This window comes from Scyliorhinus torazame, chromosome 15, assembly GCF_047496885.1.
Source record: "Scyliorhinus torazame isolate Kashiwa2021f chromosome 15, sScyTor2.1, whole genome shotgun sequence".
In the NCBI taxonomy this organism is placed as follows: domain Eukaryota; kingdom Metazoa; phylum Chordata; class Chondrichthyes; order Carcharhiniformes; family Scyliorhinidae; genus Scyliorhinus; species Scyliorhinus torazame.
Window position 1 is genome coordinate 153,306,021 of NC_092721.1, and position 27,441 is coordinate 153,333,461.

At 49.9% G+C, this 27,441-nt stretch overlaps 1 protein-coding gene and 1 long non-coding RNA gene across 4 annotated transcripts in view; one reads left to right on the forward strand and one right to left on the reverse strand.

Moving 5' to 3' along the window:
- Nucleotides 1–14,667, reverse strand: part of LOC140391912 (uncharacterized) — an 83,513-nt gene extending 68,846 nt beyond the window's left edge. The window contains exon 1 of the long non-coding RNA XR_011935208.1: nucleotides 14,473–14,667. This is a non-coding gene — a long non-coding RNA (uncharacterized lncRNA). The remainder of the gene's footprint in view (nucleotides 1–14,472) is intronic.
- LOC140391911 (microtubule-associated tumor suppressor candidate 2-like) overlaps nucleotides 1–27,441 on the forward strand; it is a 766,862-nt gene that overhangs the window by 546,002 nt on the left and 193,419 nt on the right. For 2 of the 3 annotated variants that reach the window (XM_072476954.1, XM_072476953.1), the window contains 2 exons: nucleotides 10,592–10,750; nucleotides 18,182–18,283. In XM_072476954.1, the coding sequence (XP_072333055.1) occupies nucleotides 10,592–10,750; nucleotides 18,182–18,283 (261 nt within the window). The remainder of the gene's footprint in view (nucleotides 1–10,591; nucleotides 10,751–18,181; nucleotides 18,284–27,441) is intronic. The other variant, XM_072476955.1, reaches the window with a different exon arrangement.

The window sequence follows — 27,441 nt, forward strand, 5'->3', positions numbered from 1 at the left end:
ACCAACCTTTTACAACCAATACCTTAAATGCTGGTTTCCTTTTTCCAAGGGGCCTTTGTTTATGCAGTCAATCACCTGAAATGGCACAGGCTCAGATGACATTTTAATTGTTGAAACCTCACATTGGTGTAGCTGTCTGAATGCAAGGAAGGAACAGATGTTCCCTGCAGTGGTTCACAACCTTTTCAGCAACAGGGCACATTGCAATAAGACAAGAATTCCACAGCACACCCACTTTTGTTCTGCTGAATCGACTTCTCATAAACGTCACGTTTGGTTACATTTACTATGGTTACGGTCGTAGTTGAGAGATTTGTAAAATAGTGCATACAACAAGCTAAATAAGGCTCAAATGCATTAATGTTTCAAATCCACCAGAGAATACACCATCTTCTACAGTGAGCACAGACACATTTTCAAAACCTGTCCAACTTAACTGTTTCTAACTTTACATAGCCCTGAATCTGTTCCACAAGCATTGATTGATTTATATTTATTGTCACATTTACCAAAGTACAGTGAAAAGTATTTTTCTGAGGCCAAAAGAACGTACATAGTACGTACATAGTAGACAAAAGAATAATCAACAGAGTACCTTGACATATAGTACATCAACAAATAGTGATTGGTTGCAGTGCAGAACAAGGGGCCAAACAAAGCAAATACATGAGCAAGAGCAGCATAGGGCGTCGTGAATAGTGTTCTTACAGGGAACAGATCAGTCCGAGGGAGAGTTGTTGAGGAGTCTAGTAGCTGTGGGGAAGAAGTGGCTCCTATGTCTGGATGTGCGGGTCTTCAGACTTCTGTATCTTCTGACTGATGGAAGGGTCTGGAAGAAGGCAAAGCCTGGGTGTGAGGGGTCTCTGACAAGCATTCGGCGCAGGTGTCTGAATTTCACCTTTTCGCGTTATGAATTTCATATTTGTAACTATTTTTAAAATATCTATTAAATAATTTAACCAATAAACAATTGAAATTCGTCAATGAGTCAGAGCAAAATACAAAGTAGAGTCAATAGCAACTTATCAGTTGCTACCTGTGTGAGCAGAGTCTTTTGATCCGAGGAGGAATTCACCCACAACTCTTGCTCCACTGACGAGTGCTCCCTCCTGTTGTTTTTTTTTACAAATGCCAGTGTCGGAAATGCAAGCTCGCAGCGGCATGTTGTCAGAAATGGCAGGAGTACAGCAATAGCATGGCCAGAGATCTTCGGATATTCATGTGCCGCAGTCAACACCCCCCCCCCCCCCCAACCCCAGAAATATTTCCCCACCAGTCACATGTCTGGGTGGCTCCTTACAGAGTAAAACATTCTCTTGAATGGAGTCCCCAGCAACATACTGGACTCAGGGCAACCTTCACCTTCAGTACCTCAGACGTAACATCAGCGAACCCCCGCCAGAATCCCTCCAGCTTCAGGAAAGCCCACAATATGTGGACATGGTTCGTGGGCCCACCAGGCATCGCCCACACCTGTCCTCCACCTCTTCAAAGAACCTGCTCATTCTGGCCACTGTCATATGCGTCCTAAGAACCACTTTGAATTGAATAAGGCAAAGCCTAGCACACAAAGAGGATGCGTTCACTGTCCTCAGAGGCATTCCCATAACCCAGTATCCATCTCCCTCTCCAGCTCTTCCTCCCACTTCCGTTTAACTTCTCCTATTGGGGCACCCTCCCAGCCCATCAATTCCTTATAAATGTCTGACACCCTACCTTCGGCAACTCCAGTTTTTGACACCACCTTGATTTGCAGCCCCGGGGGCGGCAGGTCGGGAAAGGACGACACCTATTTCCCAACTTAATCCCGTACCTGTAAGTACCGGAACCCATTCCCACTGGCAGCTCATACTCTGCTTCTAATTCCTGTAGGCTCGAGAAGCTGCCCCCCACAAATAGGCCCCTAAATCGTTCGATCCCTGCCCGCCGCCACCCCCAGAACCCTATGTCCAACCCCCCAGTGCAAATCTATGATTCCCACAAATCGGTGCCCAAACCGAGGCACCTTCTAGCCTCATGTACTGTCACCACTTTCCCCACACCCTCAGGGCTGCCACCACCACCGATCCCGTGTAGTACCTGGCCGGCGAGAATGGCAGAAGTGCTGTCAACAGTGCCCCTAAATTAGTGTCCTTACAAGAGGCTGCCTCCATCCCCTCCCACACCAACCCCTCCCCCACTACTCACCCGAACCATGGCTATATTTGCTGCCCTGTAAGTTAATTAAATTTGGCAAGGCCAACCTGTTCCCCCCCCCCCCCCCCCCCGCAACGTCCCCGCTCCAGCAACAACTTATTTACCCAGGGGGATTTCCCCACCCACACAAACCCCAAAATCAGGGCATTAATTTTCCTAAAAAAAGGCCTTTGGGATAAAAAGTGGAAGGCTTTGAAAAACAAATAAAAACCTCGGAAGCACCATCAGTTTCACGGTTTGCACCCACCCTGCCAGTGACTGCGGGAGCATGCCCCACCTCTTAAAATCCCCCTTCATCTGCTCAACCAACCGCACCAGATTCAATGTGTGCAATTGCTCCCATCCCCCCACCACCTGTATGCCCAAGTATCTAAAGTTCATCCCCACCGCTTTAAACAGTAGTTCGCCCATCCATGTTTAACTTATACTCGGAAAACAGGCCTAATTCCTCTAAAGTGCTCATGATCCTCCCGATACCTCCCAACAGGTCCGAAATGTAAAGCAACAGATCATCTGCGTATAGCAAAACTCTATGCTCTAAACCCCCTCTAAGCGCCATTGCCAATGGCTCTATTGCCGAGGCGAAAAGCAAAGGGGAGAGTGAGAATCCCTGCCTTGTCCCACGATGCAATCCAAAATACCCCAAACTCACCCAACACTCACCGGCGCCCGATATAGCAACCGGATCCAATCCACAAATCCCTGCCCGAAACCGAACCGTCCCAGTACTTCCCACAAATATTCCCTTTCTACCCCGCATTTAAGGTATTGGCTGTAAAAGGTTGGTGTGGTTCTCGCTAAGGGGGGCTGCAGCCATTTATCTCCCAACCCTCCAGCATCATCTCTGACAGCTCGTCAAAATAATGGCAGGTGACCCTGATCCTGAAAAAAATGTCAGCTGTGATCGAAGCAGCTGAAACTCTTCCTGGTCCACCCACATTGATGCTACCACCAAGAAAGCACAACAGCGCCTATACTTCCTCAGGAAACTAAGGAAATTCGGCATGTCCACATTAACCCTTTCTACCCGCATCCATAGAGATCGCCACCTTCACCTTATGTCCCACCGGGTGCATCATAATCACATTCTAACCACCTAACATTCGCTGACTAATGCCTTCCCTTTACAAACCCTGTCTGGTCTTCCCCGATCACGCCCGGCACACAGTCCTCAATCTGCGAGGCCAAGGTCTTTGCCAACAGCTTGGCATCCACATTCAGCAGCGATATCGGGCGGTGGGACCCACACTGCACCGGGTCCTTATCCTTCATCAGAATTAAGGACAGTGAAGCTTGCTGTAACGTAGGGGGAAGCTCCCCTTCTCCCTCGTCTCATCGTTTGTCATTATCAACAGGGGCCCCAGATCCCCCGAAAACTTTTTATAAAATTACACCGGGAACCCATCCGGGCCCAGGGCCTTCCCTGCCTGCATCTCCCCCATACCCTCCATCACCTCCACCAGTCCAATGGGTGCCCCGACCCCTCTATCAGTTCAGCCTCCACTTTAGGGAACTCCAGGAATCGCTGCATTCCCTCTCTCCCCCACCGGGGCCTACGATTCATAGAGCCTCTTATAAAATTCACTCGCACTGGGTCCAAGACCGCCCTTCCCCTCCCATCCTTCTGATCTCCCTGGCCGCCTCCTGCTTCCTAAGTTGGTGGGCCAGCATCCTGCTCGCCTTTTCCCCATATTCATACACTGCCCCTCTGGCCCTCCGTAACTGGCCCACTGCCTTCCCTATTGACACCAACCCAAACTCCATCTGGAGTTTCTGCCATTTTTCAACAAACCTGCCTCCGGGACCTCCGAGCACCTCCTATCCACCCGCAAGATCTTCTCCACCAGCCTAACCATCTCTGCCCTCTCCTGTCCCTGTGCACCCTAATCGATATAAATTTCCCCCTGAACACTGCCTTAAGCGCCTCCCATTGCATAGCGGCCGAAACCTCACCCGTGTAATTCAGCTCCACATACCCCCGAACGGCAGCCCTCCCCCGCTCACACACCTCGTGTGCTAGCAACCCTACATCTAATCTCCAATGTGGGCGCTGGGCTCCCCCCCCCCCCCCCCCCCCCCCCCCCCCCCCCCCCGACCCACCCCAGTCCACTTGCAAGTCCACCCACTGAGGCGCATGGTCAGAGATCACAATCGCCGAATACTCCGAGTCGACCACCCCCGTCAGTAGAGCCTTATCCACCACAAAGTAATCGATCCGCAAGTACACCTTGTACACATGGGAGAAGTAAGAAAATTCCTTCGTCCTTGGAGTCCCAAACCTCCGCAGGTCCCGCCCCCCCCCCCCCCCCATGCGCTCCATGAAACCCTTTAGCTCCTTTGCCACCGCAGACACCCTCCCTGACCGCGAACTTGACCGGTCCAACCTCGGCTCGATAAACATATTAAAATCCCTCCCCATAATCAACCGGTGCGAGTCCAGGTCCGGGATCTTCCCCAACACCAAGCTCATGAATTCAACATTGTCCCAATTTGTGGCAGACAAGTTCACCAGAACCACTGGCATCCCCTCCAATTTCACGCTCACTCCCCGCGTCTTCATATCCAACCCCGGGTGAAAAGCCTGTCCAACCCACCCCTTTCTCAGCCTAGTCTGGTCCCCAATCTTCAAATGCGTTTCCTATAGAAATTCCACATCGCCTTTAAACTCTTCAGGTGTCCAAACACGTGCGACCGTTTGACTCGTCCATTCAGCACCCTCGCATTCTATGTGAGCAGCCTGGTTGGGGGCACCCCGCCCCCCTCCCCTGCCGATCAACCATAACCCTTCTTGGACCAGCCCCCGGCTCGTGTCCCATAGCCTGCCAGCCCACCCTTGGATGTCCACTGTCACCAACTCCCTCTTTATTGCACACCAACAATCCTATCCCCCTCTAAAGCTCTAATCACTGATCTCCCCCCACTGCACTCCCCTGAACTAACTCGCCCAGCTAGCCTGGCAGCCCTCGCCCACGGCGCCACGTACCCCCCAATGATTCTCCACCCCCCGACCCTGCTCACACACTGCCATAGTGCAACCAACAATAACAATGAAAAGAAGAAGAAAAAAGGTGCACTCACCCTCCACCATCCTCCGGCCTCCCGCCAAAGAACCCCATAAAACAACCCCTAGGAAAAGCGTTCTCCCCTGGCCATCGCCCAAAATGGAACATAAAGCAATCCATCTAAAAGAGGCACAGGGAGATCCAATACCACCTCACATTTCCTCCAAGGTTCAGTGGCCTCCCTCTCCTGCCAGTTTATTGTCTCTCAAAAACTCCGTTGCCTCCTCCGGTGTTCCAAAATAATTCTCTCAGCCTTTGTGGGTCACCCAAAGATGGGCTGGTTAAAACATCCCGAACTTCACTCCCTTCTTAAAGAAGGCAGCCTTGGCCCGGTTGAATCGAGTTCTCTCTTTGCCAGTTCCACGCCCAGGCCCTGATGTACCCGGAGCTCGTTACCTTGCCATGTACATTTCCTCTTCTGCCTGACCCACCGCAAGATCTTCTCTTTATCCAGCAACCGGTGTAGCCTCACCACCATCGCCCTCGGCGGCTCATTCGCTTGCGGTTTCATCGTTAGCGTCTTATGCGCCCATCGACCTCCAGGGGCCAGTCGAAGGCCCCCTCCCTCATATCTACACGTCCCAGAGCCTGGGGAAAGCAGGCAGCATAATCAAAGACCCCCCCCCCACCTGGCTTACTCACTCTTCCAACTTCTTCCATCGGGCAATAGATGCAAACATCAAAAACACACACGAGAAGACTCAAAAACAGCTTCTTCCTGCTGTTACCAGACTCCTAAATGACCTTCTTATGGACTGACCTGATTAATACTACACTCCTGTATGCTTCACCCGATGCCGGTGTCTATGTATTTACATTTTGTACCTTGTGATGCCCTATTATGTATTTTCTTTTTCTTTTATTTTATTTCCATGTACTTAATGATCTGTTTAAGCTGCTCGCAGAAAAATACTTTTCACTGTACCTCGGTACACGTGACAATAAACAAATCCAATCCAACATCTTGGCCACATAAGAGGCTACGTCCGCTCCCTCGATGCCCTCTGGCATCCCCGCTGGTTCTCCAAATCCTCCACTGTCTCCTGGAGCCACTTCTGAGTCTCCCTCAAATTCGGCCGCCAACGTTGTAAGCTGCTTCTTGTGCTGCCCCACCGCCTCCTCCACCTTCTGGATTGCCTGACTCTGGGTCTCCAGTCTCATTTCCACACGATCGATCGCAGCTTTCAGCAGGTCTACCACCTTCGCCAGGCCCTCCTGAGCCTCTCTCCTCCGTTGGCTGAACTTTTTGTTCAGAAGGTCAACCAACTGCTCCGTCGACCATTGGGCTAGTAGGGCCGTCCCTTTACCCTCTGCCATCTTCCCCTGTGTCGCACGAAGAGTTTCTCGTTCTTGCAGCTCCTTTCTTCTAGAGCCACTTCTGGTCCGCGAATCCATCCACCAACTTCACCAGTGGAGCACAGCTTTCCTCCACCACCTCTGCACCTTTTTTCTCCAAAACATCCACCCGGCAACCGGGAAAGGGACTGAAAAAACGACTGGAGCGGGAACTGCCAAATGTGACACCACTCGCACCATGGCAGCCACCGGAAGTCGAGTTTTTAACGTTTCTTGCAGCACCTCCTCGATATCAGCTGACGTGTCGTCAATTCGCTGTTTAACTGTTTCATTAGAAAATAGAATCTTGTTGATCCCTTTTACAGCATCAGCTCATAACATTACACCTACAATTTGTTCACATACAGACATAATTAAGGGTTTGGTTATGTTATGGGGCTTCTTTGATTTTGCTACAAGCTCAACCACCACATAACTAGCCTCCTGAGCTTTTTATGATATCCGCACACATTCCATCAGACTTCCTCATGTTGTGTTCTTTAAAGCGATTCAATTACTGAATGTCCTTGTTCAAAGAGATGGATGTTTTGTCTGCAAATGGCATTTTAACTTACTTGGTACCATCGCAGCCTTTGCCGACTTCTCTCTGCAGATGAGATATTCAGGTAAGTGGCAAGAGGCATCTCCCGTCCATGAAAATCCAAAGGCCAGATTGCTCTCATTATACTGTCCGTCAACATGTCTGCTTTTTGTTGTGTTATGTACTCTGGAATAACACAGGCTGCAACTTGATGCAGCTTTGACCAAAAGATACTTCAGACGTTGAAGTAAGTTCAATGTGATTTATTGAACCATTAGCACAGTTCTCTATGAGTTCGACTCTCCTGCTAATCTTGCTATAGTAACTCAGTCTAACTAACCAGTCTGCTCTAAGCCACATGGTGGATGTGATGCTTCTGATCTGCCCCTGTCCTATTCTCTAAGTGTCGCCTGTAGAAAGAGACAGAGCATGTGTACCCTGTCCTTGGATATGGGTTGTGTAATGCCCCCTTGTGATAGTGTCACCTCTGGGTGCCTTGACTGCCCATTGGTCGTGCCCTATTCTATGTGTTCATTAGCTGTATGTCTGCATGTCATGACGTCTCTGGTGCTCCCCCTAGTGTTTACTTAGTTCTAGTGTATTTACATTAACCCCCTGTGTATTTACAGTGATGCATATCACCACACTTTTTTCTCTTGGGCTTCAGATGTTTCATCAGCGATTGAATAAGCAGAGGAATCAAACTTATCCATTTCTGCTGAGATCAGAGATATTAAATAGATCTGGCAAAGAAATGTGAATATGGTCAGTTTTGCTGCATCTGCTAGATTGTTTTGTCTTGTTTTACTAACAGTAAAAAAGAGCGTCAACGCCATTGTTTCGTTCACGCCAACTCAATTTCACCCTTTGGCCACCTGCATTTAGAATGTTCACGTTTTAGAATTGAAAGACCAACACCTCACTTTTAGAGTATGTGATGATTAATTTTCACAGGTTTTAGGAGTAGTAACTTTAGTTGGGTTGAGTATTGTTTTCGATGAAACACGGGGCTGGATTCTCCAGGCTCCCGGGCGTGTGTGTGGCGGCGGCATGCCGTTCACTGGCAGCGGGATTCTATACACCCGCCGCTTGCCAGTGAGGATTCCCTTTGAAGCCACCCCACACCTCTGGGGATCCTGTGGGCAGAGTGTGCTGCCGGTGGGAACAGAATCCCAACGGCCAGAGAATTCCGGCCGTAATGTTTGTTTTACATTGATTTTCATTACCTTTGTACAAGATTTCACAGCATGCTTCGACAGTTCTCACAGCACACCGGTTATAAACCACTGCCTGGAGTGTAGAGGTGCTAGGGCGATGGTAACCGGTGATCTCTTTCCATCATTTACATGCTGTTATAATACATGTGCCTGTATTTGGGCAGATATATTGGTGGATAATTCTAGAAGTTATTGCAGAACAATGGGGAGCTGGCAGTGCAGCACGGGTCTGCTGGAGTTACGATGGAGGAACTCTGCCTATTATCCTTACCCACTGAACCAGAGATAGCTTTTGTAAACTTCAATTGTAATGTAGTACTTGAGCCACATTTAAACACAATAGGGACTGGCATTCTTACAATTGGAGAGGGCACAACTCAGGCAATTCAGGAATGTGCAGCAATTTAGGGTGGCATTTAGATCTGCCTGGTTTCCACCACAGTGAGGTTCCTTCCTAAATTAGGATTCAACCACCTACCCCCTCCTAATTCACAGTCAGCTTTCTGGAGATTCCCTGCAGAAATAAAATCACTTTTTACATTCATCTTTAGCTCATTAAGGGCCTGTGTTGTCCACAGTCTTTGCTGGGTAATCCAGACAGGTGTCTCTGAGCTGTCCTGCCTCTCCTTGAGATTTGGACCAACATCAACACCCTGTCCTGCATGCATGAGTGCCTGTCTGCCAGTGGAGCAGGGGCCCTGGAATTTTGGGTCCGATGTTATGATAGGAGGTGTGGTGTTCTTTGTTGTGCTAAATTCAAGATGGTTGGCGTAATGTTCACAAAGACCACAAAATAGCTTTAACTTGAACAAAGCTATAAATTTATTAACACTACGAATTTGGATTTGACATGTACTCCTCCATAATACACAGTTGCTAATTAACATATAATCTACACTCACCTCCAACTAATCTCTACACTATTATAAACTATGATCTACTCTTACTTACACTATCTTTCCTTCAGTCTGTACTGTGGCTATCTCCTTCACTTCTCTCCCCATAAGGCTTCGTATCAATGTCTTATATACGTGTAACTCTAGCTCCCTCTAGTGACTGATCTAGTCATTTTATTAACCCTTGCAGTTCTTAACATTTATGCTAAAACCACAGGAGGGTCATCCTAATTGACAGCTGCCAAAATCTAAAGAATGGGATGTGCAGTTCAACAGTATTTGATTCAAGTAAGACAGTTTCATGGGCCCAGGAATGTACAATTTGTGCCGTATTGTGAAATGAAATGAAATGAAATTTTAAAATGAAATGAATTAAATGAAAATCGCTTATTGTCACAAGTAGGCTTCAAATGAAGTTACTGTGAAAAGCCCCTATTGTGGGGAGAAACACGACACAAAGAATGGTTTAAATACCCTTTATCCCATTGATCTGTTCACGGGCTGGCTCCATTTATTCTGTTTACTTTTTGAAGCGAAAATAAAGTCCAATATTATATTAATAGTCGACAAAATTATGAGGGGCATAGACAGAGTGGATAGCCAGAGGCTTTTCCCCAGGGTAGAGGGGTCAATTACTAGGGGGCATAGGTTTAAGGTGTGAGGGGTAAGGTTTAGAGTAGATGTACGAGGCAAGTTTTTTACACAGAGGGTAGTGGATGCCTGGAACTCGCTGCCAGAGGAGGTGGTGGAAGCAGGAACGATAGTGACACTTAAGGGGCATCTTGACAAATGCATGAATAGGATGCGAATAGAGGGCTACGGACCCAGGAAGTGTAGAAGATTGTAGTTTAGTCGGGCAGCATGGTCGGCACAGGCTTGGAGGGCCGAAGGGCCTGTTCCTGTGCTGTACTGTTCTTTGTTCTGATGATTTATACACAGAGGAAATGGATCAATACACTTCATCCTAGTTACAAAAAAACTCGTGCAGGCCAAATTCTTTAGAGACTGTATTGAAGAATCAATGAATGTTGCACAGCTGGGCATAAAATATAACCAGGAAAATCATCAAAGATTCCCAGTAGCTTACAGGCAGATGTAACTGGGAATGTTAGCACACAATGATAAAAGGGAGGCTGTTTCTGATTTCAAATTTATGAACCGTAATCATTTGAATTTAGATTCTCAAAATATAAATGTGAAACCTCTTATAGTTCCTAATGTTTCACTTATTCATGAATTTATCCTTAACCAACTATATGATTTTTATTGAATGAAAAGCCTCATGTTAAATTGTTGTGAAATTTTATTGTAATTACAATCATAGCAATGTCGGAATGTTTGCAGGTTCCATCAGTGGAAGTGAGGAGAAGATCAGTTTGAAGACTGGAGCCTCAGCTAATGATGTTTCCAAAAGGGCCGGTAAGATTGGACTACAGCCTCCGGGCAGTACAGCAACGAATTGCTGGAGTCTGCTTCCTGCACCCAAGTCCACCCTGGCAGGCAGTAAGTATTAACATAGTTAATACAAAATGTCCAAAATTGTCTACATGCAATTTGTGTTCTTAAGCATTGCAGCCCCGAAAATTACCCTAATGGAATTGCAGTCTGCCAAAATCTGCTTTGAGCACCAAATATTCAATAAATTAAACTGAAGTGACTAATTGGGACCTATAACCAGAGTCTTATAAAGGCTCCGAAAAATGTTGTGGCTCCCGCTGTCAGTGATGGAGATTCTGAGGTGGAAAATGTGCAGAATAAACAAGCAATCTGTGACAGTAGAAGATGCCCACTGACCGGTCTGTACTTAGTGTCAATTGTTTCTGCAGACCCAAAATAACCTCTCCAACTAGAAATGAAATGACTTTAAATTACAATATCATCCTCTATGGAATCATAGAGGGCGCGATTCTCCGAAATGGAGACAGAGGGCGTCATTCTCCGACCCCCCAGCGGGTCGGAGAATGGCCATTGGCCGCCGTGAATCCCGCCCCCCGCCGGTTGCCGAAGTCTCCGGTACCGGATATTCGGCGGGGGCGGGAATCGGGCCGCGCCGGTTGGCGGGCCCCCCGCTCAATTCTCCGGCCCGGATGGGCCGAAGTCCCGGCGAGAAATTGCTTGTCCTGCCGGCGTAAATTAAAGTAGGTATTTACCGGCGGGACAAGGCGGCGTGGGTGGGCTCCAGGGTCCTGGGGGGGGCGCGGGGTGATCTGACCCCGGGGGGTGCCCCCACGGTGGCCTGGCCCGCGATCGGGACCCACCGATCCGCGGGCGGGCCTGTGCCGTGGGGGCACTCTTTCCCTTCCGCCTCCGCAACGGCCTCCACCATGGCGGAGGCGGAAGAGACTCTCCCCACTGCGCATGCGCGGGAAACTGTCAGCGGCCGCTGACACTCCCGCGCATGCGCCGCCCGGGGATGTCATTTCCGCGCCAGCTGGCGGGGCAACAAACGCCTTTTCCGCCAGCTGGCGGGGCGGAAATCACTCCGGCGCCGGCCTCGCCCCTCAATGTCGGGGCTTGGCCCCCAAAGATGCGGAGCATTCCGCACATTTGGGGCGGCGCAATGCCCGTCTGATTGGCGCCGTTTTGGGCGCCAGTCGGCGGACATCGCGCCGTTGGGGGTGAATTTCGCCCAGAGTGTGCGACGGCGCAAAACGGGCGCGGGCACTACCGATACACTACCGGCGGTTTATGCCACTCTAGCCTCCCTTCCCAGCGCCAAATGGACGCCGCGCCGACCCGCGCATGCGTAGTTGGACCGCGCCAACCCACGAATGCATGGGGGACTTCCTCAGCATGGCGTGGGGGTTCAGGGGCCGGCCGCATAATAAAATAGGGCCGGGGCTGGAGAGGCCAGCCCGCCAATTGGTGGGCCCCGATTGCGGGCCAGACCCCATCGGAGGCCCACCCCAGTGAAGGAGTGTTTTCCCCACCCCACAGGCTGCCCCCCCGACCCCATGAGCAGAGTTCCTGCCGGCTGCGAGCAGGTGTGGACGGCGCCGGTGGGACTCTGCCGTTTCCGCGCGGCTGCTTGTCCCATCAAGGCCGGGAATCGGCGGCCTGGCCGCGGACAGCGGCCCGCGACCGGCGCCGCGCCAAACGCGCCAGCGTAAATGCTGCCGATTCTCTGCTCCTGGGAGAATCGCCTGCCGGCGTCAGATCGGCGCTGCGGGAAAAAATGGGGCGAACGGCGATTCTCCCATACAGCACGGCATGGGAGAATCACGCCCGGACATTCTATAAAACTTACATGAAGAGGTGGGACACATTATTTTGAAAATGCCATTTGAAAATACTTCCCAGCTTTAGTGTGACAGACAGAACATCCGCCTGGCAACAACTATGGATATCCCCATCCTCAACGATTGGGGAGTCCTGCATGTCAGTGCAAAAGACAAGGCTGAAGCATTTGCAACTTGGATGATCCATCTTGGCTTCCTCCTGAGGTCCCCAGCAGCCTTGATGCCAGTCTTCAGCCAATTCGATTCACTCCATGTGACCATGAAATGGCTGAAGGCGCTGGATATGGCAAAGGCTATGGGTCCTGAAAACACTTGGGCAATAGTACTGGAGATTTGAGCTAACTAGATACTGTTTCAGTACAGCATCGATCTGGCAATGAGAAACTTGCACTAGGTATGTGCTGGCACTAAAAGCAAAACGAGTCCGATCCTGCAAACCATCACCCTCTCTCAATCATCAGCAAAGTGATTAAGGGTACCATTGACAGAGTAACAAATGACACTTAGCAGCAACCTACCGCTGTTTTCCACTTCGGGTTCCACCATTCAATTTGGTACAGAGATAGACAAAAGAGCTGAACTCAGGAGGGGAGGTGAGAGTGATGCTAGTACTGTAGGCTTATTAAAACCGTATCTAGTTCTGGAGCTCAAGTCTTTGGTACTATTGCCAGAATGTTTTCAGGGCCCATTGCCTTTGCTATATCCAGTGCTTTAACAGCAAGACAACATTTGACCAAGTGTGGCATCAAGAAGCCCGTGCAAAACTGGAGTCCATGGAATTGTACCCACGCCACATGGACTGCAGCTATTCAAGAAGGCAGCTCACCACCATTTTCCCGAGAGCAGTTAAGGATGGGCAATAAATGCTGGCCTAGCCAGCGATCCTCATATCCTGTGAATGAATTTTAAAAATCATCAGACGACTGTTTCCATTAGAAGAACATTGCCCATGTCCAAGTCTGCCTCAACCCTTATGGTGCTGAATCCAATGCTTTCTCAATTATTCCATTGTTCTCCTTCCTGGTATCTCATGTTCCAAAAACCCCAATATTCAGCAACTCCTATCTTGTCCTGTATTAAATCCTGTTCATTCAGCACCTTTGTCAAGACCAGCCCAAATGAGCTTGCTGTTGGCAAAGCACATTCAAAATTCTCAACCTCTTCAAATTATTCCTAAGCCTTGCCTAACCGTGGCTCTGTAACATCCTCAAGTTTCTTCTATTCCTTCACCCTTCACCAATAAACAAGAACAACTTTCATTTGATAGCACCCTTAATGTAGGAAAACACCCCAAGGTGCATCACAGGCGCGTAGGACCTCTGACTGTGTTGATTAGGACTGTCCATTCCTTGCTCGCTTATGTGCCTTGAGCTTAAAACATAGTTCAGCATAAAATGAGATAAATTGTGTGGGCATGGGCAAGAAATGCTATGATGTTTGAGAATTCGAAGATTGTAAACAGCTGCTATAAAACCATTTTTTAATATCCATATTGATTTACATTTCTAATTTGCCCCAACATGTTTATTATTATGCAGATCCTATGCTGTCTCAAGTTACCAAGATAGATGCTGTGAAGTGCATCTATTCATCCCAGTGCACTGTCTGAAATCACATTAAAACTAACGGTTCTATAGGAATTGTTAAAATAATTGCTGTTTGAAGTGCTAAATCAATGGTCCATGATGAGTGGATGTAATTAGCTGCTTCATTATTTACTCTATTGCTTTTACATCTGTTTACATTAGAGAGATAGCTGCACAAGCATTATCTTTGTTTATCCACGTTATCAAGGGGTTACCTCAACGATTGGAGCAAAAGCTTCCTCATTATTTTATTGCTGATAACATCATAATTCTGTGAGTCACTTCAAAGGGTAAGAGTTTTCAGACCCTAACACTCCATTACAAGTCGACACGTTTCAAAAGTACGAGCAGATTATTTGATCATGAAATGTGTTGTAGCTGAAGCCAATTCTCTCCTTACCCAGTATCCACATCAGACACGCCAACTTTCTTAAAATTGTTGCAAGATTGTTTCTCAGTAACTTCAGGCCTCTCTTGCGGTCTCACGAGAGAGCTGTCAAATCCTGGGACTTCTCACAGGCATTCCAAGATCGGACTGACTACTTGTAGCATTGCTTCAGTCCTGCGCCGAGCACAACCATGACAACAAGCATCTCTGCAATAAATCAGAAAATTCTGGAAATACTCGGCATCTGTGGAGCGAGATAGAATTAGTGGGCGCGATCTAACGGCCTTGGTGTGCCCGACTCGGGATGCGACAAGGCCAGTAAATTTCTCGCAAGATTTACGGCGCCCATTATGCCTCGCAAGGTCTAACGAGATCTCCTGAGGTGTCGCGATCTGGATCCTGCCATCAATAGGTGGGATCTAGATTTGCATATTTCAGTGAGTAGCTAGTCTCTGTTAAATGTGTCTATGCCAGGTAACCCAAGGCGTGGGACCTAATGGTGTCACCTTTGAGACCCTGACCGTGTGCCGTTGGGCATTGGTTTCCACAAACATGGAACAGGCATACCGGCTCTTGGGGGTCACCCAGGCGATCAGGGCCCCCAGGAGGTCACGATCTGGACAGGTGGTACCCTGCTTCTCTTGATGCCACCTGGGCACGGTGGCACTGCCAGCCTGTCACCCTGGCAGTGCCACCTGGGTGCCACCCTGGCAATGCAGATGTGGCACTGTCAGTGTGCCTTCCTGGTAGTACCAGGGTGCCCATATGGCATCTTGCCCATCCTGGAGATTGGGCTCGGAGGTGCCCTGTCCTTATGAGGTGGGGTGTGGGGGGGCTCAACTACCCTCTAATTGGTAAGTTGGGACATTGGAGGGTCCGGAGTCTGTGGTGGGAGTTCATTAGTGCAGGAAATGAGTCTAAGCGTGACCTTGCCAGCATTCCTCAGCGAGGTGCAAAAAAGAAGCAGCATCCCGTTTAATAGCAGGGTTGTTCTCAATGCTGCAAGCACCAGGAAACACCCAGCTAAGTGCACCGAAAATGAGACACTTTTTTTTCCATTAAAACACGCCCAATGTTTCAGGTTGCGACCTTTCTTTTTTTTTTAAAGTATTTTTATTAAGGTTTTGCAGAATTTTTCATAATAAAACAGTAGGAACAATAATAACAAAACAAACAAGAGTGAACATTAACATAGTGCAAAAAGAGAATATACAATAACAATTAAATAGACATTACCCCACGCGACTCAGTCTTCCCACACCATCCCAATGAAGCATTCACCCCCCCCCCCCCCCACAGATTGCTGCTGCTGCTGCCATTTTAATTTTCCCCGAGAAAGTCGACGAACGGCTGCCACCTCCGAGAGAACCCTAGCGTAGACCCTCTTAAGGCAGACTTTATTTTCTCGAGGCTGAGAAACCCAGCAATGTTGTTAACCCAAGTCTCTACACTCGGGGGCTTCGAGTCCCTCCACATTAATAAAATCAGTCTCCGGGCTACTAGGGAGGCAAAGGCCAAGACGTCGACCTCTTTTGCCCCCTGAACTCCTGGGTCTTCTGACACTCCAAAGATCGCTATCTCTGGACTCGGCACCACCCGTGTGTTAAGCACCTTGGACATTGCCCTTACGAACCCTTGCCAGGGTAAGCTCCGGGCATGCCCAAAACATGTGGACATTGTTTTCAGGGCTGCCCTTGCACCTCATACAACTGTCTTCTACCCAAAGAAACTTGCTCATTCTCGCTGCCGCCATGTGTGCCCGGTGGACCACCTTAAAGTTGTGACCTTTCTTCAGAAACTGAAATGTTAACCCTGTTTCTCTCCTGGTACTACCAGCCTGGCACCCTAGCTGTGTCCCTGCCAGTTTGGCAGTGCCACCTGGACCCTGCAGCAACTTGGCATCCAGACTTGGAGATACATCACCATTCCTTAATAATTCTGAGACTCATATCAGCATTGTAGAAGCACCTTCACCACAGGGACTGCAACACTTCTAGAAGAAGACCCACGAACACTGCCTTCTCTGTGAACTAAGGATGGAAAATAATCCCCGTCTTGCCAGTAACATCGCAAGCCACGTTAAAAAAATGTTAAAATACACAAGGTGTGAATGCATGAGATTTAGGAAAGTGCAGTGGGGATTATAAATGGTGTCAGATTCTCACTATTTGTATTCAGAAATTAAGGCGTTGATATTGATGCTTTCAGCTTTGGTTCCAAAATGATAGCGAACAGAACGACAAAAGGAAAATAAGTACTGTGGAGAAATTCTCCAGTGGGTACTAAATTCCATGGCAATTTCCACAGCCACAATATTGCAGAGTATTAGGGGACTTGTTTATGGTGAACTGTGATGTAGTTTAATTTTATAGAAAAAGGTTGCTGTGTGTTGGTCAATTACAATGCAAATGAATGAGAATCCTCTTTTATGGATATTACTTTGTGCTTGTACTAAACATTGGTGCAACAATCTTTTATAATCAACCCTTTATGAACCAGCAGAGCACATCACATAGATTAATGGAAATCAGTGCTTCTGGCCATATATAATTAAAGTTGGGAAATTGCTTTGCATAATAATGAATCCTGTTGCTATTTTATGAAAGACAGTAACGTAATTATTTTGAATCTTCTAATACCTCCGTTAAATTTGTGGCAAAGGGTGCCTGACCATAAGGAGCTGACCAAGCATGCTTTATTCAGCAAGTCATTGGAAAGGCATTTGCCTCCTGGCTGTCCTTATCCTCAATTTCGCTGGTGAGTTTCCCAAGGCCCAGGAGACCTGCCGGTCAGGGTTAGATTTCAAGCGGTCAAACAAAATGAGGCCCTCAGCCTCTTGATAGCATCCGAAGTGTCAACCTGCCTCCACGGAGTCTGGCACAAACCCATCCTGTCTCTATTTAAATGCCAGAAGTGGGTGGACCAGAGGGGAATTGGGGATCCGGATTCAGCCTTAAACACTTTTATTCTCCCCACCGGAGCCAAATCTGCCCATTTTCTGGGGTTAAAATTCCCTCTATTATATCCATTTTGGCCAACTAAGATCATTCGAGGATTAAGCTGGATATTAGTCCTCCTGGCCCTCCAGTAAGGAACTTCCTACTCGTCTACCAAGCCCATCCACTCATTAAGAAACCTTCAATCACGTCTGCAGAAAGTAACGCAGACATCCTTAAAATTTGATAAAGTTCCTCACATCTGGGACTGAGATGTAAATTGTACTAATCAATAGCTATCTGAGCTTGTTTAGTTTAGTTTAATTTAATTTTCTGGCATCTAACATGGGATTAAAGAAGTAAACAGCAATGCCCAAAATCATTGTTTTAATCTGTAGGGATTACTACCTTTCTTCAAAGTACTGTAGACTTATTTAATTGGTTTCTTGATAACGATTGTTTCTTAAACATGCTCCTTTCAAAAGGAATAAAAAACTGAAAGATTTTCCATCTTTAATTCTATGTAATGCAATATCTGAATTGTCTCAGGACATACGTACTTCATATTTTAAATTTTCTGTTAATTCTTTGACATTCTGTGGATCTGGCTCGGCTAAGTGCCAAAATGCATTCCACGTAAGCAGAAGATGTTTGCATCCTGCGGCTGTCTGTTACTGTGACTGAGAGCAGATAAGATTGCGTTACATATAATTTCAGACATGCCCTGTATAACACAATGAGAAAAGAGACACTGTCTAATAAATTAATTGTTCAAACTCCTAAAGCAGCAATGAAGAAAGAAGCACAAAAAGATCATGATATTCCAAAACCTGTGACTTTGTCACCCAAAAGACATGTCATACCTGCAAGCAAACTTCACCCACCAGGTATGTGTATGTTTATGTTTGTGTTACATTTTCTTAGCAACAGGGGAATGTAGCAGACTTGTGGTACGTATTCAGTATTTGTCTTCAACATATCTCTTTCTCCCGGTATTAAATATTAAGTTGTAAAACCAAAACATACGGGCTCGTGCCTAACAGGTATGGTAATTTTGCTTTCTCACGTTTTATCGTGGAGCAAATTACTCTATTGTAAGCATAGGTGAATTAAACACAACCACTGCTAGTCTCATGTAAATCTGCAAGTTTATATTTGTCTGTTCATTAAATTTACATTTTTAATGCCCCAACAGCTGTCTAATTATCTATGTTACTGGCACTGTGTTGTCTTCCCACTCTGATACATCTCGCATCTTATTAAAATACATATAATTTCAAAACTGTGATTCTCTCCAGCTGATCTTCAAATTACTCTTTTCATCTGATGACTTCCCGCCATGGGAGGATCGAGACATTCTGGTGGATCTCAGGTGATAACATCCTCTGAATATTCTGCCAATTACTTGGGTTTCCTCCAACTAAATGTGGAGCTCATTAGGGAAAGAGAGCTCGCCCTCGTTGCTAGAAATAGTGGCAGATACTCGAGTGACCTGTTTATGTGCCGGCATTTTTGCCATCTTATTCAGGATCATGAATTATTGACAGAGGAGGCTGAAGGAACTGGGTCATTACATCTAGCCAAACAACCACTGAAACTCTGCCAATGAAAAGAAATCTCCACATAATGAAAAGAAAGATTTACATTTATTTAACAGCGGACATCTCATGCAGTCAATGAAATATCTTTTGAAGTGTAGTCACTGGAGTAAAGTAGGAAACGCAGTCACCAATATGTGCACAGTTAACTCCCCAAAAAACAGCAATGTGATAACAAGCAGGTAATTTTTTTTGTGTGTGATGTTGATTTAGGGATAAATATTGGCCAGGATAACTTGACAACTTCTCGGCTCTTCTTTGAAGTAGTACCACAGGATATTTTACATCCAACCAAGCAGGCAGATGGGCCTTGGTTTAACACCTCTCCAGCAGTGCAGCACACCCTCAGTACTGACATCAGCCCTGATTTTTGTACTTAAGTTGGAGTGGGACTTGAACCCGGAACCTTGTGATTTAGAGACACAATTGCTATCCCTGAGCCACAGCTTGCATTCCCGTACCAGCCTCCCCGAACAGGCGCCGGAATGTGGCGACTAGGGGCTTTTCACAGTAACTTCATTGAAGCCTACTTGTGACAATAAGCGATTTATTTCATTTCATTTCAGTTCATATATACACTATAATCATTGATACAAACTCGCCACATAACCCACCTATGTAATAAGACAACCAACTGATGCGCAATCAATTACACTCAAGACAAAGTGATTTCATAACTGAAGGCTTTAATCTACTAGAACCTTTTCCCCAGCAGCTTCGATACAGAAAGTGAAGGCTGCTGGGACGGCACCATCTCTTATACTCCGCGTTTAGGGCGGAGCTACGTAATACAGCCAATGGTAGACTCCTGGGTCTAACCAATGGTCATCAGCCTCTCAGGTACCGCAATACCTGGTACTACCACATTCACCCCCTGTTAAAAAGAGTCCGGCGGGGGTGGTGGTCAGTGGTAACAGTTGCCTTTAACATGGTATGACCAGGTATGGAGGTACCGTGCTGTCGAGGATATTTACAAGTTCACAGTTAGAGTCACAGCGAAGCAATCAGTTGATCGGGTGGCCTGGTCGTCCTTCTGGAGCGCCTGGGCTTCGGTGGTGATTCTGATGGGGGTCCTGGTGGTTGCGACTCCGGGAGCGTGGTTTTGTCCTCCCCGGCAGCTTCGTCACCCCTATGCAGCGCTGTTGGGGCAAAAGGTTGACACGGCGGGGGGGGGCCTGTAGGGGACGTCGGTGGGTGGGTGGGCCTAGGCAGGAGCGGCGGGAGTACTGACCCTCCAGTGAAGTGCTGTGGGGGGGGGGGGCAATGGTTCGGGTGCACGTGGGGTTCCGGCGGGCGCCAGGTCCCGAAGGGAGACTGTATATTGCCGGCCGTCAGGGAACGCCACGTAGGCGTACTGGGGGTTAGCGTGCAACAGGTGGACCTTCTCGACCAACGGGTCCGACTTGTGCGCCCGCACATGCTTCCGAAGCAGGATGGTTCCGGGTGTCGCTAGCCATGTTGGGAGCGAGGTCCCGGAGGAGGACTTCCTGGGGAAAACAAGGAGACGTTCATGAGGTGTCTGATTTGTGGTTGGACAGAGCAGCGACCGGATGGCGTGGAGGGCCATCGGGAGGACTTCTTGCCAGCGGGCGACTGGGAGATCCCTGGACCATAGGGCCAGTAAAACAGTCTTCCAGCCCGTTCTGTTCTCCCTCTCTACCTGCCCGTTTCCCCAGGGGTTGTAACTGGTCGTCCTGCTCGAGGCGATGCCCTTGCTGAGCAGGAATTGACGCTGTTCGTCGCTCATAAAGGAGGACCCCCTATCACTGAGTATGTACGCGGGGAAACCGAACAGTGTAAAGATACCCTGGAGGGCCTTGATGATGGTGGTTGTGGTCACGTCTGGGCAGGGGATGGCGAAAGGGAACCGGGAGTACTCGTCAATCACGTTCAGGAAATATGTGTTGCGGTCGGTGGAGGGGAGGGGGCCTTTGAAATCCATGCTGAGGCATTCAAAGGGACGGGACGCCTTTATCAGGTGCGCCCTCTCTGGCCGTTAGAAGTGCGGTTTGCATTCTGCGCAGATTTGGCAGTCCCTGGTGACTGACCTGACCTCCTCGATGGAGTAGGGCAGATTGCGGGTCTTGACAAAATGGAAAAAGCGAGTGACCCCCGGGTGGCAGAGGTCCTCTTGGAGGGATCGGAGGCGGTCCACTTATGCAGTGCCACAAGTGCCGCGGGACATGGCATCAGGAGGCTCGTTTAGCTTCCCCGGACGGTACAAGATCTTGAAGTTGAAGGTGGAGAGTTCTATTCTCCACCGCAAGTTCTTGTCGTTTTTAATCTTGCCCCGCTGTGCATTATCGAACATGAAGGCAACCGACCTTGGTCCGTGAGGAGAGTGAATCTCCTGCCAGCCAGGTAATGCCTCCAATGTCTCACAGCTTCTACTATGGCTTGTGCCTCTTTTTCGACCGAGGAATGGCGGATTTCTGAAGCGTGGAGGGTACGGGAGAAGAAAGCCACGGGCCTGCCCGCTTGGTTGAGGGTGGCCACCAGAGCTACGTCGGACGCATCGCTCTCGACCTGGAAGGGGAGGGACTCGTCGATGGCGCGCATCGTGGCCTTTGCAATGTCTGCTTTGATGCGGCTGAAGGCCTGGCAAGCCTGCGTCGACAGGGGGAAGGTTGTGGACTGGATTAGGGGTTGGGTTTTGTCTGCGTAGTTGGGGACCCACTGTGCATAATAGCTGAAGAACCTGAGGCAGTGCTTCAGGGCCTTGGGGCAGTGAGGGAGGGGGAACTCCATAAGGGGGCGCATGCGCTCAGGGTCGGGGCCTATAACTCCACTTCGCACTACGTAGCCTAGCATGGCAAGACGGTCGGTGCTAAACACGCATTTATCCTTATTGTATGTCAGATTAAGGATTTTCGCGGTCTGGAGAAATTTGCGGAGGTTGGTGCCGTGGTCCTGCTGGTCATGGCCGCAAATGGTGACGTTATCCAGATACGGGAACGTTGCGCGTAAGCCGTACCGGTCAACCATTCGGTCCATCTCTCGCTGGAAGACCGAGACCCCATTAGTGACACCAAAGGGAACTCTTAAAAATTGACAGAGCCGCCCATCTGCTTAGAAGGCAGTGTACTTGCGGTCACTGTTACGAAGGGGTAGCTGGTGGTAGGCGGACTTGAGATCCACCGTGGAGAAGACCTTGTATTGTGCAATCCTGTTTACCAGGTCGGCTATACGGGGAGATGGTTCGCATCCAGCTGCGTAAACCTGTTGATGGTCTGGCTGTAGTCAATGATCATCCTATGCTTTTCCCCGGTCTTTACCACCACTACTTGAGCTCTCCAAGGACTGTTGCTCGCTTCGATGACCCCTTTCCCCAGCAGCCTTTGGACCTCTGACCTGATGAAGGTCCGGTCCTGGCACTGTACCGCCTGCTCCTGATGGCGACGGGTTTGTAATCCGGGGTGAGGTTCGCAAACAGGGAAGGCGGGTCGACCTTAAGGGTCGCGAGGCCGCAGACAGTAAGGAGAGGTATAGGGCCGCCGAATTTAAAGGTCAGGCTTTGCAAATGGCATTGGAAGTCCAGCCCCAGGAGGACATACAGGCGGAAATTGTCAAATTTCCTGCCTTGGACAGTGAGGTTCGCTAGGCAGAACCCCTTTATCTCCACCGAGTGTGACCCGGAGGCCAGGGAGATCCTTTGATTTACAGGGTGGGTTACAAGTGAACAGCGCCTTACCGTGTCGGGGTGAACAAAGCTTTCCGTGCTCCCAGAGTCAATCAGGCAATACGTCTCGTGGCCGTTGATGAAGACTGTCGTTGTAGCTGTTGCGAGTGTCCGGGGTCGACTTCGGTCCAGTGTCACCGAGGCCAGATGAAGCAATTGCGAGTTCTGATCGGGCAGCGTGTAGTCAGCCATGCTGGGATCTGGGGCCCCAGCCAAGATGGCGTCGCACATGGTGTCCGGGGATGAACAAGCTGGCGGCGGTGATGGACAAAATGGCGGCGCCCACCCGTCCAGCGTGGTGTCCGGGGGGCAAGATGGCCGTGCCCTTGTGTCGCACGTGGCCCTAGAATAGCGGGGTGACAGTGAGCGCTGGCTGGTCGGGGCCTGAAGGGGGGTTTGCCGCGGCGGTCCATAGTCGCTGGTGGCCACGGCATGGGCCTGGCAGACCCCCACAAAGTGTCCCTTCTTGCCGCACCCTTTGCAGGTGGCGGTGCGGGCAGGGCAGCGCGGGTGGGGATGATTCGCCTGCCCGCAGAAGAAACAGCGGGGCCCGGTGGCGTTAGCAGGCCGTCTCGTAGCGCAGGCCTGCGGGGTCAGGGGGAAGGTCTGTGGGGCTGCCTTGCTTGCTCACAGCTAGAAAATGAAGGAATCTCTCCTCTGATTTTGCGCCAAAAGCAGGGATGTACAGGGCGCGTTACCTGCTGTCTGCCGCTGTTTCTGGCAGGAAGAATCCATCGTTTGTATTTAAAGACCGGGCGCGGCCAGTATTCTCAACTTAAAAGCAGGTCGCAGCCAGCATTCTTTTTTTCAATTCTCCAGGTTATGGAGGAATATGCACAGGAGCCGTGGTGAGTGGATCTGCGGCTCTGGGAGTAAAGCAGGGCTGGGACAGACCCCGGACGGGACGGGTTGCTGGGGAAGGGCAGCACAATAGCTGAGTGGGTGAACAGAGACAGCAGGGGGAAGGCCTCATATCTCGGTTCTGCGCACTGTCGGTTCTGGTTGAGGGGGCACACGTGCGCAGCGCGATTGGCATTCTTAAAAGCCAGTCGCAGCTGTTGGGCACTTCTCCCACCACGATTAGGAACGTTGCGACCAATCACTCTCCGCCCCTCCTGACATCCGCCCACTCCCCACCTGCGGGTCGCAACCTCCAGTTTGAAAACCCCTGATCTGTTCCAAATTAGATGGGGCGTTGTTTTTGAACTTTTCCTTTGATCACCTGACAGGGAATAGGGAGACTAAGTCGAAGTGTTTGTTAAAAATATTTTATTACGCCATTTATATAAACAACAAATACAACAAATAAGAGCAGAAGCCAGAAGCATAATAAATAACCAGCACGCAAACCCCCCTTGCCCTTCCCCTCCGCCCATCTTGCCTTCCCCATTTTAACCCTCATATGCCACCCTCCCCCCCCCCCTTTCCCCTCTGCTGACACCTCAATCCTCCCTAAAGAAGTCAATGAACGGCTGTTCACATCCGGGCCAATCCAGCAACCGGCCCTCTCAAGACAAACTTGATTGTTTCCAACCTCAGGAATTCCACCAGGTCACTCAACCCGAGAGCGACATTGGAAGCGAGCTGGGAGAAGGTCACTTCTTGACAGCAGCATAAGCAGCAAAAGACAGGAATTCACCAAGCTGAGAACTGGATTTAACACATAGGAGGATTGCAACAAAGTAAAGATGGACATGTTATTGGCAAGTGAATTTCAATATATGAAAGTGTGAGGTGGTACATTTTGGCAGCAATCAAGAAAGCCCTACACTCCTTTGAAAGTGTTTAGATAGGATAGAGAGACAAAGGGTTCTGGGAATACAGATACATAAATCACTAAAAGCACGTTAATAAGGCCACAAAGAAAGGCAAACAATGTTCGCTTCCTAGGGATAGAATTAAATTCAGGGAAGCAATGTTAAACTGTATAGCGCCTTGGGGCAGAATTGTTGCCCCAATTTGGAGGTGAGAATGGGGGCATTATTTCACCATTACCTCCCTCATCCATTTCCCAGAAACAGGATTGGAGACAGAAGAGCTACCAGCCTGCAAGTCGCAGGGAACCAATTAAAGAATGTTTCATGCTTTATTTTTAATTTAAAAAGTCCAAAGGTGCTGAGAGAGTTCCTCAAGATAGGGACGCTTTCTCACTCCCTTACCGGCAATGGTAGGCTGCAGCTCCTCTTACACTCCTATTGGTTATCCAACATCATGAGTCCACCCACCCAGTCACTGCTGCGTACTTCCAATACAGTGCGAGGTCGTGACCCTCATTTAACCCTGACATCAGGGACGCGGACCAAAGCTCAAAATGGTGCCCTCAGTTGGACCACACCTGGAGAACGGTGAGCACATCTGGTTGCGATATTAGAAAAAGGATATTGAGGCAATGGGCACGATTTACTCAAGTAAAATCAAAAACGAGTAGTTATCTGGATAGCATCTGCCCTGCACAGCATCTTCATTCTGTTCGGTTTCCCCACCTACATCCACAGCGATCGGGGATCCTCTTTTATGAGCGATGAGCTGCGTCAGTTCCTGCTCAGCAAAGGCATCGCCTCGAGCAGGATGACCAGCTACAACCCCCGGGGAAACGGGTAGGTGGAGATTGAGAACGGGACGGTCTGGAAGGTCGTCCTGCTGGATCTGCGGTCTAAATGTCTCCCGGTCTCCCGCTGGCAGGAGGTCCTCCCAGACGCACTCCACTCCATCCGATCGCTCCTCTGCACCGCGACTAACGAAACCCCTCAATGAACATGTGTTTGCCTTCCCCAGGAAGTCCACCTCCGGGGTATCGCTCCCAACATGGCTGACAGTTCCTGGACCCGTCCTCCTTCGGAAGCATGTGCGAACCCATAAGTCGGACCCCTTGGTCGAAAAAGTCCACCTCCTACATGCGAACCCGCAGTATGCCTACGTGGCACACCCCGACGGGCGCCAGGACACTGTCTCCCTCCGGAACCTGGCACCCGCTGGATCCCCATCCCCGACCTGACACCGCCCCCCCCCCCCACCGGTTGTGTCTTTCACCCCTGCGCCACTCATCCTCCCTCCAGTGAACCTCACCGCAGCCCCCACACCCGCAGGGCCCGTCCTCCCACTGGATCCACTCAGGGGTGACGAAGACGAGGACAACACGCTCCCGGAGTCGCAGGTGACCAAGTCGGCGCCCACATCACCACCAGGACTCAGGCGATCACAGAGGAGGGTCAAGGCCCCCGATAGACATAACTTGTAATATTTTCCAACACCCCCGCCAGACTCTTTTTAACAGGGGGTGAATGTGGTAGTCACCACTAGTAGCATATTACATGTATTATGGCACTGCCTGTATATTAGAGGTACAAGGGTAAATCCCTGCCTGCTGGCTCCGCCAGGTAGGCGGCGTATAAATGTGTGTGCTCTCCTGTGCTGCAGCCATTCTCGTTCCAGCTACAGGAGGCACAACATCTTGCTCAAAAAAGCCTCGATTGTTCCACTACTCTCGTCTTTGTGGTGACTGATAGTGCATCACTCTCACTAACCCCCCCCCCTCACCGCTCTCACTAATCCCCCCCGCCGCTCTCACTAATCCTCCCCAACGCTCTCCCTAATCCCCACCCCACCGCTCTCACTAATCCCCCGCCCACTGCTCTCACTAATCCCCCCCGCCGCTCTCACAAATCCCCCCCACCCGTTCACTCTAATCCCCCCCCACCGCTCTCACTAATCCCCCGCCCATCGCTCTCACTAATCCCCCGCCCACCGCTCTCACTAATCCCCCGCCCACTGCTCTCACTAATCCCCCGTCCACTGCTCTCACTAATCCCCCGCCCACCGCTCTCACTAATCCCCCGCCCACCGCTCTCACTAATCCCCCCCCACCGCTCTCACTAATCCCCCCCCCGCTCTCACTAATCCCCCCCCACCGCTCTCACTAATCTCCCCCCCACCGCTCTCACTAATCCCCCCCCCACCGCTCTCACTAATCCCCCCCACCGCTCTCACTATTCCCCCGCCCACCGCTCTCACTAATCCCCCCCCACCGCTCTCACTAATCCCCCCCACCACTCTCACTAATCCCCCGCCCACCGCTCTCACTAATCCCACCCCCACCGCTCTCACTAATCCCCGCCACCGCTCTCACTAATCCCCTCCCCCACCGCTCTCACTAATCCCCCCCACCACTCCTACTAATCCCCCCCCCCACCGCTCTCACTAATTCCCCCCACCCCTCTCACTAATCCCCCCCACTGCTCTCACTAATCCCCCCCCCCACCGCTCTCACTAATCTCCGCCACCGCTCTTACTAATCCGCTCCCCCACCGCTCTCACTAATCCCCCCCACCCCTCTCACTAATCCCCCCCCCACAGCTCTCACTAATCCCCCCACCAGCCGCTCTCACTAATCCCCTGTCCACTGCTCTCACTAATCCACCCCCCACCGCACTCACTAATCCCCCCCCACCACTCTCACTAATCCCCCCCACCACTCTCACTAATCCCCCCCACCACTCTCACTAATCCCCCGCCACCACTCTCATTAATCCCCCCCACCGCTCTCACGAATCCCCCGCCCACCGCTCTCACCAATCCCCCCCCACCGCACTCACTAATCCCCCGACCACCGCTCTCACTAATCCCCCCCACCACTCTCACTAATCCCCCCCCACCGCTCTCACTAATCCCCCCCACCACTCTCACTAATCCCCCGCCCACCGCTCTCACTAATCCCCTCCCACCGCTCTCACTAATCCCCCCCCCCACCGCTCTCACTAATCCCCCCCAC